Below are 13,194 nucleotides of genomic sequence, written 5' to 3'. Positions count from 1 at the left end.
TAACTGGGGAAGGGAAAAATCAAGCTGTTTGTCAGGACCTTTTTGCTTCTTCCACTCTCCTTTTAGTTTCCAAGAACGAGCCTCTAATTTTCCTCTGCACACTTTCAGCTCCCAAGCACCTAGGCATCTTGTGCTCACAACCGCCACGAGCAAGATCTGGAGTCTGGGGCTGGGAGGAAGAACTCAGACTCTATAAACCACTGAAGCTATCAGGTGCTTTTAAAAACTTAAGCTAACCCAGCCAGCTAAAAATGCTACTGTGGCTTCACTCACACCATCTCTGCAGGCTGTGATTTGTCAGCAGCAACACTGGAGGAAGCCTCAGAGGGAGGAGGCAAGGGCTGAAGGACAGTTTCAGGAACACACCTTTGTGACTGCAGACAGTCTCTAGCATAGCCAGGCGTATGGCACACACAGCACGTAGGCAGGCAGAATCGCCCTGCCCCACACTAGCCCCACAATTTTGCCACCACTACCTTCCTCCTCCTTGCTGAGGCTCTCCAAGAAAGCATCATGTGCTTGCTGTGTCTTGGACTCAGACTATGCAAGACTACTGCACGCAAGTGTGTGAGAAGCATCGTGCTCTGCACCCACACAGCACACAACTACAAAAGCAAACCCCATGGGAAGACCACATCCCCACTGTATGATACCTACCCTCACTTTCTGCCTGCTATTCTCTCCCTCTCTGTAGCAGCCCACCTTATTCTCAAACTTCTCTTGGCGTGGGCCAAAAAGTATGGAGCAAACAGAAGTTTACATCAGTACATAACCTCTTCTTACTTTCAACAACTGAAGTTTATTACATCCATAAAGGAGGCTGGGTTTTACAAGTCCAATTTGCAAATGATGAGGTCTTCCTTTTGTGAACTGCTGCTACACTTGCAGCAGAAAACAGAGCAGTACCAAGAACAGCCTGATTAGAGAGACTGGCAACTGAAGCTAAGGCTCTGACAATTTGGGTACAAAGGAGTCTCACCTGTGGCAGCCCCAGGCTTTGACAAAGTACCATGTGATTTTCAAAAGTACCTGGTGCATGTCTCACTCTGTTCCCCTTTATTTCAATCCTGCACTGATCTGCACGGGAGCAGGACAAAGGCACACTTTCCTGGAAAGCCACACCTGCACAGTGCAGACTCAGTACAGCATCCCTGCCTTCAATGACATCCTCATCAGGTTCACAAACACTGCTTGAAAATATGTTACTGCAAAGCAGTGTGGTGACTGGGAAAGAGAGGTAATTAACACAGTCCTATCAAATATTTATAAAAGCTTACTGATTTTTTAATACTGTAAGATTTGACAGACATTCCAAGAAGAGGAGAGCTGAGTACATTCTGTTTTGGTGGGTTTATATAGATAGGCAGCTGTTTAAAAGGCAGGTCAGGTGTTAAGAGAGTGAGCATCTCTTCACAGCTGTGCTGTAGGAACAGCTGTTTTCTGACAGCAGCCTTAAGTGTCACAAATATTTCATTTCTGAGAAGAAAAAGAAGTTTCATTGAGATCTTTGACATAAATTCTTCTTTCCCATACAGCTTAAGGAAGAGTATCAGGGTGGTTTACGTTGACCGAGTCAAAATCACCACCTAGTTATGCATCTTCTGGAATATTTCATGTCTATAAATAGAACAAGGAACAAGCATACACCATGAGCCACAATCAGACTCAGTCTTTCCATATAATAGTTGCACACTGAAAAACAAACCAATCCGTTTTCCAGGAAAGGGGTCATTGATCCTGGAGACCATTACACACTCTTGTAAGCCTTCAAGATCAAATCATACAAAATGCCTTACATTCACCTTTACCAAGAACTCAGGCTTTGTTACCTCAACACACGTTCCTGTGTGTTTTTATACAAAGGAAACATAGGATATTAAGGCAAGGGAAAGACCACCTGGGCTGCTTTATTGGAAGTGGAAGTAGAATTTTTGTAGTTGGAGGAGCGAGATTTCTTATTTCAGATGTCTATTCATAGACCTCCACCTATACAAAAACCCAGTAACTGCATATCAGCACCTGTGGTTGTGTCACATAACACAACATGAAGACAAGAACAATGAACTTACAGCATCACCAGCCACCAAACTACTAAAATCTCTCCTAGAAGCTGGGATACTCAGCCCTACTTATGCATTCAGCTTAATGAAGTCATCACTTTTGTCCAGCACAGACAACTCATCTGGGTATGAAAAGGTCAAGGCATTATCACCTCCAGCTTCTTTCCTGCCTCTTCCTTTACCTCACCACACATACACAGCTACCCACCCATTTCATCCTGAGCTCATCTTTCAGCTTCAGCATGGTTGCAGAAGAGGGGACAGCCATTGGTGCCACGTACCATACACACACCAGGGTTTCATGCTCCTTCCAAGTCAGGCATATGGACAGCCTTTATCTCTGTTGCACCTTCAGAAAGCCTCCAAATAGTACACACAATATAGGACTAACAAATACGACCAAGATAAATGCAACTTCAGGTTGCTAAACTGCTCTACAAATCCCCAATTAAAGGGCAAAAAGCTGCCCATTCCTACTGCAGCTCTGCCTTTCGAGAAAAGGGATATTAAAATGGTCCGTCACGTCCTCAGTAAAATAGCCTGTACTGATTCTAAAACAGCAGTATCTTGCTTTCCCAGACTCACTGTTCTTTTCACCCTTCAAAGTCAAATCACAAGAGAAATCGGGTGGTTGTAATAATAAATGCGGTTTTAGAGACAGCACTTCAGAGTTACATCTGAGAACACACTACAGCCATTTCAGGCTCAGACTATAAATTTCTTTACTAACAAGAAACCACATTTCTGCTGGTTTAAGGTTCTCCTCAAGAGCTTCACCTCTCTTCAATTTATACCCTCTTAATCCTGCGGTCTCATAGTATTGGTAGGAGTCAGTTATCATCATCCAGACCACACAAATTCTAAAACATCCCACTATAATACATCTGGCACATTCACAGCCCTCCGCAAATCAATACAACACATGCATATTTAAGACATCTAAGAGAAAGCACATCCTTTGATTTTGTTTCTCGTTTGGTCATACACATATTGTTTTTAAATTAAGTCATTTTTGAATCCAGCTTTCTAATTTTGAAACCTAAAATCATCCTGAGGCCCAAATTGCACCAGTGCAGCTGAGATGGACACACCATAACACAAGTTCACATTGCTGCAGTCACTAGTGAAGACATGACAACCTCATATAGCCTTGGTCAGATCTGGTGAGCAATCAAGAGATGGGTACAAATGAAGTTACCCAACGCTGCAAAGGGGTGGCCAGTTCAATATGATAATCTGGCTCTTTTTACAAATAACATTTATGATAGGTGCTGAAACATAAACCGTGGTCTAATCCTTCCTTTATTGTTTTTCCATTTTGAAGTCAGCTACTGCAGGCCAGCACTGAAGGCCTGACCCTGCAAGCACACCCCTCTGTCCTCACATGGCTCCATCCCTCCCTCACACTTGTTCCCAGGCACATCCTCCCAGGCTTTGGCAAGACCAATGCCTTTAAACAGGGCTGCCATGCCTCTGCTACATTTTTCACAGCATGCAGCTCTGCTTTACGGTATAAAGTGCCAGAATGCAAAGCAGGACTTTCCCAGACCACAGCACTTGGAAAGGGTTGCAATAGGCACATACCTCAGCTCCGTGTACCAACAGAAGGACAAAACCATCCCACATCCTCTGTGAAAAGCCTGCCTAGTGGGACCCCTTGAGTTACTGGCATTTAAGCTCCTTCTTCTTGTTTCTCCTCATGCAAAGAGCAGGAGTGCAGGAGAACTAACCATTCTCCTGTCACTGTCTTCCCACCATGAGAGGCACTCAGCCTCACTGATTCAATGCAGCAGCCACACCTCATCTGCAACATGGTCACTTCCACAGCTGCATCCAACAAACACAAGTCTTGCCACCACTCTCATCCTGTGCAACCAGGGCCTCCTGGCTGACTTCTCACCCACCAGGAAGAGGCTAAAAGAGGAAAATCTATACAGACTGTCCTTCCAAGCAGGTCGCACATCTGAATTCTCAGCTGTTAGAGGGTTTATGATTAACAGGCATGCCACAGTGAGCACTAAGGTCTCTGTAACCCCATGCTGAAGTGCAGAAGTGGACTTCTGCTTGAAAAGAACAGCCACTGAGTTCAGAGAAATACAGGTGATGCAGATCATGTAGTGGCTTTTGTTCTGGTAGTTTTTTCCTGCTTTTTGAAAGAGACTGAACATTTCTGATTTGAATTTGATTTTGATTTGAAAGAGATGATATTTCTAGCCCTGCAGTGGTGAGTAGGTAGGCTCCACAATTCACACAGAAGCAATGCTACCCTGCCAATTGCATCCAGAAAGGAAATACGGTGAAAAAGTATGGTTTTGTCTGCTGTATATTACCAGAGGAAAAGTTCAAGGAAAATTTGCCCCCCGACATTTTCCTGCAACTCTGAGACACTAATTACCAAAGCCCACGTTTTCTCACTAGCAGAAGTCAAATGAAGTCCAAATGACTTGCAGAGAATAAACCTCTAGACCAAAAAAACCAAGTTCCACATCTCGGACTCAAGGACATTTTTAAAGCTTTCAAATGGCTAACCACCAGCTAGTTACTTCAGGGTCCTCAAAAGAGCCTTTACCTTAAGTATCCAGGCCTTTGTTCCTCAGAATATGCAGGCACATTCAGACAGAACATGTTTATCTAGGAATCACCACGGATAGTCAAGACCTCATGCCAGACCTGCAGAAAATCAAAGTGATTTCATGGCTGCAGAACTGGAAATATAGATATAGCCACAGAGAATAAATTTGTTTCCTAAAACTATTGCAGTACAAAATTATCACTTCTCATTAGAGACATAATGTATGTTAATACCTGATGCTGCTCAGGAAATTAATGCAAACTCAGACTGATTCTGCAGAACAGTGGGCTCGATACTTCAAAACTAAGATTGCCAAATTGCTTCTCCTAAGGCATTGTCAGAGATTCTGGGAACTCCTAGTACATCGACTTACTGAAGTAGTTACTCTGAGTAACTACTTAAGACAGGTCAGACAGAACCTTTATTAACTATAGTCATGGTGATAGAATACTGGGACAGCATTTCTCCCTCTGCATCCCTGCCAAATGATTGCAGAGACACAAGCTACAGACTGTCTCAGGGAATAAAAAAAAAGACCCAAAACATTTCAGTACTAACAAAGCCAGGTATCCACCCCTGAGAGGGATGAGCTCCTCAAGGAGCTTGCTAACCACAATTCAAATAAGGAATGAAACAGAAAGTAACGTAACAATGTGGGGATATGCTCTTTGTGGACTGGCACACCCAAGTATTTCACCAGCTCGGAAGTGGGAAGCTGGAAACCACCACAGACTGTTTGCTCTTTATTCAAAAGCAACATTCTTTTAGTGAGGATAAACGTCTTAGACATCTTCAATGTTCATTTTACCACTACAATGTAAAATCCAAGGAAAGGGCACTTCCAGAAAATAAACCTCTATTGACTCCTACTCTTTCAATGCAAACACTCCCTGAGTAATTTCTGTTCTCAATAGTGGAGAGGCACAAGAATCACCTTGCAAAGTACTATGTCTGCATTACGCCCACAAGCTCAGCTGATGTGACAGTGAACACACTTTTTTAATTAACAAGTTCCTTTTATCTCAAAAGGAACTTGTCCTTCAAAGGGTCCTTCAAAAGGTGCCCTCTAAAGGACTCCTCCAAGAAAAACTACTAAAACTTCTGCGCCACTGTTTGACGTTTTTGTGAGCAGCATGAATGAGAAGCAAAATGGAATCCTCCTATTACAGATACGTGTAAGTGGGTAGCAGAACAAGAGAAAAAAAAAATCATTATTTGGAATACATAGTAAGGGAAGAAAGGGAGGCAGTCTTCACATAAATTCTCTGCAAATATAACAACTCCTCTCCCACTGGAAGACATTACCTGCAAGTTTTTCAAGGAGAACAGGGTTAGATCCCCTTTCAGTGCACTGTAAAGTCCTAGAATTCACAAGCAGACATGATCCTGGGAAATAACCATCTCTGATTAAACACCACAAACATATATTCTGAAAACACTCATTTTTTTAGCATGCTGGCAGCATATGACTCATGTACATACTCAGATAAGAAGTGTGACAGGTAAAAGGGAGTTTCCTCTTGCAAGCACAGACCTGTGCTCCACCCCTCAGAAGTCACCTAGCCTTCAAAAGGTTTAAGACCTCCTGCATATTTCCATGTCTTGATGTTACTCTCAAGCACGACCAAGCCACCCTGCAGATCATGGTAAGCATGCCTGGAGGGAATAATCAGTACTGTCAGCCCCTGGCATCTCGTGCTGCAGGAGGCTGTGCTGCAGCAGGAGATGTGGCTCACTTCCAGAGCTGGGCAGAGGTCAGCCACTTCCAGCTTCTTTTGCAGGCTAGGCAGAATCAAGCCATAAGGCAGTAAAACCAAGAGGCCTCAACCCACACTGCCTTGTCCAGCAGAAGCTGGAGAGATGCAGCTGCAAGACCCGCAGCTCCAGGCATTTATTCCATTCGCTACCTCAGACAGCTCATGATAATCATCTTTAATTTTCAACAACTCAAGCCCCTGTGCCCCACACATGTATCTCCGCTTCCTGTCAGACATAGCTTCATTCATAGGTCCACAACTAATGGAAAATAGAAAATATTACCTTTGATGTGCATTTCTAGACAGAAGGTGTATAAGGTCATCTTTATTCCATGCAGGGGAAGTGGAGGTGAAAGAGGGCTTGTTTATTCTTGTTCCTATTTACAAAGGCAAACTAAGAAACTCAGTTCCCATTGCCACAAGCCAAAGCAGACCCACACAAAGTAGTGTGTGGGACAGGACTCTCCCCCAGTTTACTGTTAGCATAAAGACTGCTGTGACAGTTCATCATGAGTTCAAAAGGGAAGCAATCCCTTGCTTTACAGTACACCTCTCCCACCTGCCCCAGCCAGCAGAAACCCCATTGTAGGCACAGCCAGTATTGCTTTGTCAGCAGAGAAACAGGTTCTCAAGGATGGTCACAGGCTCCTCAGAGAGCAGCACTGCAGAACCTTTTTCCAGAGTAAATGAAACCCGCAGGATAACTGGGAGTTGGTGTCACATCTTAGTGACAGTCCCTTAATTTAAGGGGTAGCAGTAGGACACCTGAGATCAAATTCAAAGACCATTTTACTTCTATTGCCAAATCTCAGGCTGCCCCTCTTCTACAGGCCTAGTTAAAGGCAGGATTGCCTACTTGCTAAAGGTCTGCACTCCAGCATTCAGGATTCATGAGATTCATTTCCAGCTATGGGACGCCAGTTCTGGGGCCTCTGCACTAGAGTCATGCAGCTAGTTAGGTGATTTGCAGGATGCAATATCCTCATCAGACTGGGCACAACATTCTAAGGCTTACCTTCCTTTTCCTAAGCATCTCATTTATTCCAGAGCCTAAATTTACAAGTCCTCAGAAGATGAACGGTAGGTGTGGACAGAGAGGACTTAAGCACTCTTGCTAATCCCAGCCTCTTTTAGTAATTGTCTATAAACCACTTGTAGGAAAAGCAAGAGAGGCCAGACTCGAGATCAACTCCTAATCCAGCACCATGGACACCCAGCATCCAACACCTACCACCGCATTTTTGAGAGTAAGAGGAACACAGAAGATGCACTGACAGAAAAAAAAGAGTAGTGTAATCAGGTCAGGTTTGCACACAGTACATGGAGAACTGTGGGTACTTCGTACAAAACTCGTATCTCCATCATGCCATAATGGGGTACATTACAGAAGCCTCAAGCCTTACAGACGGTAGCCTGCAGTTTGACAAAAATGACTTATTGCTCTCATTACCCGCAGATGAATACTTATTATATTATGGAAACAGAAATACATGTATCTTTATCACACACCAAAACCAAGAAGTTAATGGAAGGTAATGGAAGTTAATGAATCAGAAGGCAAACATTCAAAAGAAAGTCTGTAAGAAAAGCTTCAGGGATTCTCAAAATACACAAACTGCTCATTCACCCTGGGAAGGAGAGGCACTAGCTCCCTGTGGTTCTGCACACACAGATTCTGCCCACTGGAATACAATAAAGAAAATACAATTTGAGTCCGGGGAACACAAGGTTACAATGACCTTCTTGTAGATCAAGAAAGCATGAGGGGTGAAGGCACAAGTTGACAAGAGATTTCCATGAGGGGAAACAAAATTTATAAACCCTCTTGGCTAAAACCAGGTTTGTTCTCCACAACTGTACTCAAGGCAGATCTCTTCTCTTTGATGTAAACGACAAAATTCCCAGCAATAACTGAACAAGAGTAGGCATAAGGATGCAGTGCAATTGCAAAGACAAAGCAAAGACATTTGTGACTCATGGCCCTCTCTTCCTTTTTATAAAAACGCAACATAATGCCAAACAACACAATCTGCCCTGAGACCATCTGCGCTCGCCTCTGTTTCGATGCATTTCCCAGACACTGAGGAGACCTGTCTCTCCACCCATACTGCTGAGCCTCAGCTTTCCAGAGCCAGCAAATATTATTCAGCATCATTACTGTGTTATTACACATGATCTTCAGCTCTGTTAGCTCATTCACAGCAATCAACAACAAAGCAGCTTCCATAATCTTCTCAGCCCACCAGCCTAGAGACAGTTTGAAGTGCATATAAAAAGCAGATTTACCTGGCTTGCTTCCTTCACAGTCATGCCCCAGCTGTCCTTTTGTGTTCAAGCCACAAGTATACACTTCCCCATCTTCCAGCAGGAACACGGAGTGGTTTCCTCCACATGCCACCTCCTTGACATTTCTGTCGTGAATGAATCCACACACCTGTGGTTCAGGAATGATGACCTGGAGGTTGCTACCTATCCCAGGCTGTCCAAAAGATGAGTAACCCCAGCATAGCATTTTCTCTCTTTTCAAGAAGTCATGTATCCTTCCTGGGAAAGAGAAACAAGGAAGGAGTGTGAGCGAAGCAAGTACTCAACAACTGATTCTACAGAGATAAGCTGCTCAGAGCAGGAGGTGGAAACAATCCAAAAAGGCATTTCCTGCATGACTGCCAGGCTTCTGGACTGCGAGTAAAAAGAGATTGCCAGTGTTACACAGATAAAGAAAGAGGAATCAAGACAGCTCAGGTACTAAGTCAGCACCTTGAACTGGCCATCTCCATCTGGCAGTAGTAGTGTTCTGAAACACAGCAGACCTGAGCTTTTATTTTAGGCAAACCCAGTGCAATGCTTTTTAGACTCACAGGTCCAAACCTGAACTTTTGGAGTTAGAGAGTTATATCCGGGACCACTGCTTGAAGAAATCTTTAAAAATTATCTCAAAAGTGGTCAAATTAGTCCTGAACAGACCGACATGGGTATTTGTGGTATACTGGCCAATGCAGAACTGTTATTTCTGATAAACCCAGATTAAGAAGTATTTTGCTCAACTGAACATATTCTTGCAACCTAAATATGTGTATGTACACATCCTCCCCCCAAGCTGCAGCAAGAATTCCCCAAGAAGCAGCACTTCACATGGAGCAGCACACTGACAGCTTGGCCCCAACAGCTATGGACAGATAACATTAATGCAACTTGCCAGCAGTCAGGTGTTGTATTTTATGCTGCGCCCAGTGAGAATCAGAGATTTCAGAGACATGAGTAACATGGGAAGGGGAGAGCCATAGCAATATAAAAGGCCCAATGAATTACTCAGCCCAAACTTGATAATGACAACAGGATGCTAATACATAAAAGTTGGGGGGAGGGAAAGAGCCCTCATTCCAGAAGAAGCAAGTGAAAGATTTTGGTAACGCTCTCTCATCACTCCTAATCTCAATAGGTTTGGGTTATTTGTTAAACAGGCTATACTAATAAGACACTGAGAACTCTTCTGCTTGAGCCAGAAATCAATTAAAGCTCTTTTGTAAAGGGAAGAAGAAAGAAGAAAATGAAGGATCCGAGATATCAAGTCTTATGTCTCACCATGCCAAGTTTTAAACTAAGGTCATTTACAGCAGCAGCAGCATTTACTATCTTAGCACAGGATCAAAAAGCAAAAGGTAACCCCTGAAGTGCTGAAGGTTCCTCAAGGAAACAAGATTTCTTCCCCCCCTCTGAGCAGATAAGAAACACATGTGTTCAGGTCGTTTCTGAAGCCTGGTGCTAATTCAAGCTCTAGGTATTAGCAATAAAGCCTTTCCTAATCTAAGCAACCAGCATTCATCTCTTACCCTGCTACCCTGGCCTGTCAGTCAGGTGTGAGGCAGGACTGAGCTGGATGGGGAGGGAAGAGGACTGGATTTTCCAGTTATACTGCATCGGTGGTGCAGTTTCCTACCACAAACCATTCTTATTAGGTTCTTTAAAGCATGCTATGAATCCCATTTATCTCTAACAGCCATTGCTCCTTTATAGCATAATTCAATTCATTCACATCCACAGATGTGCTTATCACCAGCCAGCTTCAAAGCACCCAGAAGAAAAAGCAGGAGGTTACAAGGCTCTATCTAGTTAAATCAGTCATTGTGTACACTGTACTTGGTTGCCCTCAGCACGAAAGTCTGATGGAAGACACCCTCTACACTGGCTACACCATTTCCTACACTAAGAATAGGAATGCCATCGGACACAGTAAAATTGCAAGCATGTGCTTTAAATGACACAACTGCTATATTTATAGTGAACTTCATGTTCTGTCTTAAAAAAAAAATAAAAGCTTAAGCAACACCCTGAAGGTGGCAACACAAAGGCCATTTCAGAACTGGCATCTGAAACAGCAGAAATCTGGGACTATCATTTTTCTCAGCCTGGAGAATTACTCTGTCATGAAGATATATGCAGCATAATAGCAGCAAACCTGAAGATCAAAGATCACATTCCCTGCTACTATAACTGGATGTTGCCTCTGAGCTGAAAAGATTTCACCACTATGCAACCTGAACTACAGTGACATTGTACAATATGAGCTAAATATTAATTTGGGATATCTTTCTAAAAGGGCTCCTGAACAATTTGCTCCCCATAGACTGCAGTCATTTTTCCTAGTGCTAATTTCATTTAAAATGCTAAAAATACTTTGATTACTTTCCTTGTGTTCATATTCTACAAAAGGTTGATGTAATGGGCAGGAGGATGTGATGTGATTGGTAAGAGATGGGTTTTCCTCCAGCTAAGACACTACTTAAAACAGGAAGAGTTCAAACTCCCCGTAATTCATATGCACACCAGGGTGATATTCCTCAACCCTCATTCATGCTAATGGCCAGGTTTACTGAAGCACCTTGAACTTTAACAATCCCTATGGCAGACAACGAGGTGTGCCAGACCCTTTAGAAAATCTGGTCTTAACTACCATTTTTTCAAATTATCTCCATTGAATCCCGCCCCACATCCTCCAAATGATAAATCCCTGTGCAGCTCTATTCCAACGAGACAGAGCAGCACTTATCACTCAAGAACAAACACCAGCATAGCCACTTCCCATCTAAGTGTATGGGCACAGCTAAATATTTGCCAGTGGGCTGGTGAGCCACATTTTTAATTTACTTATTTTGAAGACATAGCACATTTTTAAAACCACAACTGTTCTAATACTTTTTTTCCTTCCCCCAGAAAAGCTGCTGCAAGTCTTAATACATGTGTTCAAATAGGAGCTGTGTCCCGAAATACAACAAGGCTTCAAATGACGACTTCACACCCTGTTTCCAATCTGGCAAGGCAATCACTCTTCTTTGACATTAGCAGAGAACATAAAAATTCATGTTACACTGAAAACTACCTCTATGAGCTGTACAACCTCCTTATACTAAAACAGCTATATAAAAAGATTTCTAGTGTGGGCAGGCACTAACACAGACATGTACCTGCACACTTACATATAAAATATAGGTAAGGTATTTTATATCCACTCATCTGAATATTTTAAGAGGGGCTAATTATTCCTAACGCTTAGCTCAATACACCTTAAAAAGCTGAATTTTTATCTTCAGAGGACAAACCCTTAAGGAAGGTGGGACTTTTTTAATGCATCAGTGCATTCAAGTTCTCAGGCTCTTTTAAAAACTGGATTGCAAAAAGCACAGGAGCTGCAGTACTCAATCACATCACCTATTCTGTGTTCTTCACAGATCACATCACAGCCAGCTTGGTATTCAGGTTTTAGAGATAAGAACAGATGCAATGCAGCAAAGCTGGTCATTTGTAGAGACTCCACATATATAGCAAAACAAAAAACAGGGGTGAGGGGGGGAATATAACCCAGCATCCTGAAACCCTGACATTCCAGGAATAATTCACCATCAAATCAGCGAAACATGTACACAGCACAGCTAGAGATAGGAAAATCTCACACTGTGGGGAATATTTTGAGGAAATCCATTGTGGGTGGAAGATCTGCTATAATAAGGCAGAGCTAACATACTAAGAATATATCCTTTGGTGAGAAAATAACCCTGGTGGTTTGGGTAAAATAAAACATGTAAGATCGTGACAGAATGTGTTTTATTTCACCTTCATTTTTTTCTTTTCTTTCTTTTTAACAGCTCTCACGACATACACGGTCTCTTCACAGGATTATACAAACATATTCTAAAGCCATTGCCGCGACCGAAGCAGCACCCTCCTCAGAAAGTTAGTTAAGTAAATATCGTGCTTTCAATAAGCAACACTCAAGATAGAATGCTCTCTAAACAGAGATCAGCCAACTGGCAGGGCATGAATAAACAAGATCTTCCTTCTCTGCTGTTTGTGAGGTTTCAGCTAGCTAACGTGCTCCTTCTATCAGCACTGCCCAATAATGAAGGAATTTACTGCTTCTTTCTGCCACTAAGCCTCCAAGCCCACTTTCGTCTTCCTTTTGCCTCTGTTTTACTCCAACTCAACGTCCAGTGTAGTCCAGGCTATAAGAGCAAGAGAAAGCAAAGTGTAACAGCGAATGAGTTCCAGCAGGAACAGAGCACTTCCATTGCATAACCACAGACCCTCAGCTAGAGGTGTCCCCGGAGAAAACACTTAAAAATAGATGACTGAAACCAGACAAAACCCACACCATCTCCATCTTGCAACCCCAGCAAGAACACCTCCCTGTCTCCACCCCACACGCTCCCGTTCTTGCTGCTGCCGCCGCTGCCCACCCCGAGACCGGCGAATCCTGCAGGGTCTGCCGGGCCCAGCGGCGGGCATGACAATCCCCCGGGGACGTAGGCCG

At 43.2% G+C, this 13,194-nt stretch overlaps 1 protein-coding gene across 1 annotated transcript in view; it reads right to left on the bottom strand.

Annotated features, from left to right (window-relative positions):
• The window catches only part of HERC3 (HECT and RLD domain containing E3 ubiquitin protein ligase 3), a gene marked incomplete at its 3' end in the record, with an annotated part of 47,149 nt that overhangs the window by 33,461 nt on the left and 494 nt on the right, over positions 1-13,194 (bottom strand). The window contains exon 2 of the mRNA XM_080619576.1: positions 8,676-8,933. Within this exon, the coding sequence (XP_080475702.1) occupies positions 8,676-8,901 (226 nt within the window). The 5' untranslated portion in view covers positions 8,902-8,933. The remainder of the gene's footprint in view (positions 1-8,675; positions 8,934-13,194) is intronic.

This window comes from Psittacula echo (assembly GCF_963264785.1).
Source record: "Psittacula echo genome assembly, chromosome: 1".
Taxonomy (NCBI): domain Eukaryota; kingdom Metazoa; phylum Chordata; class Aves; order Psittaciformes; family Psittacidae; genus Psittacula; species Psittacula echo.
Note: the sequence above shows the minus strand (reverse complement) of the source record. Positions and strands in the feature narration are given on the sequence as shown.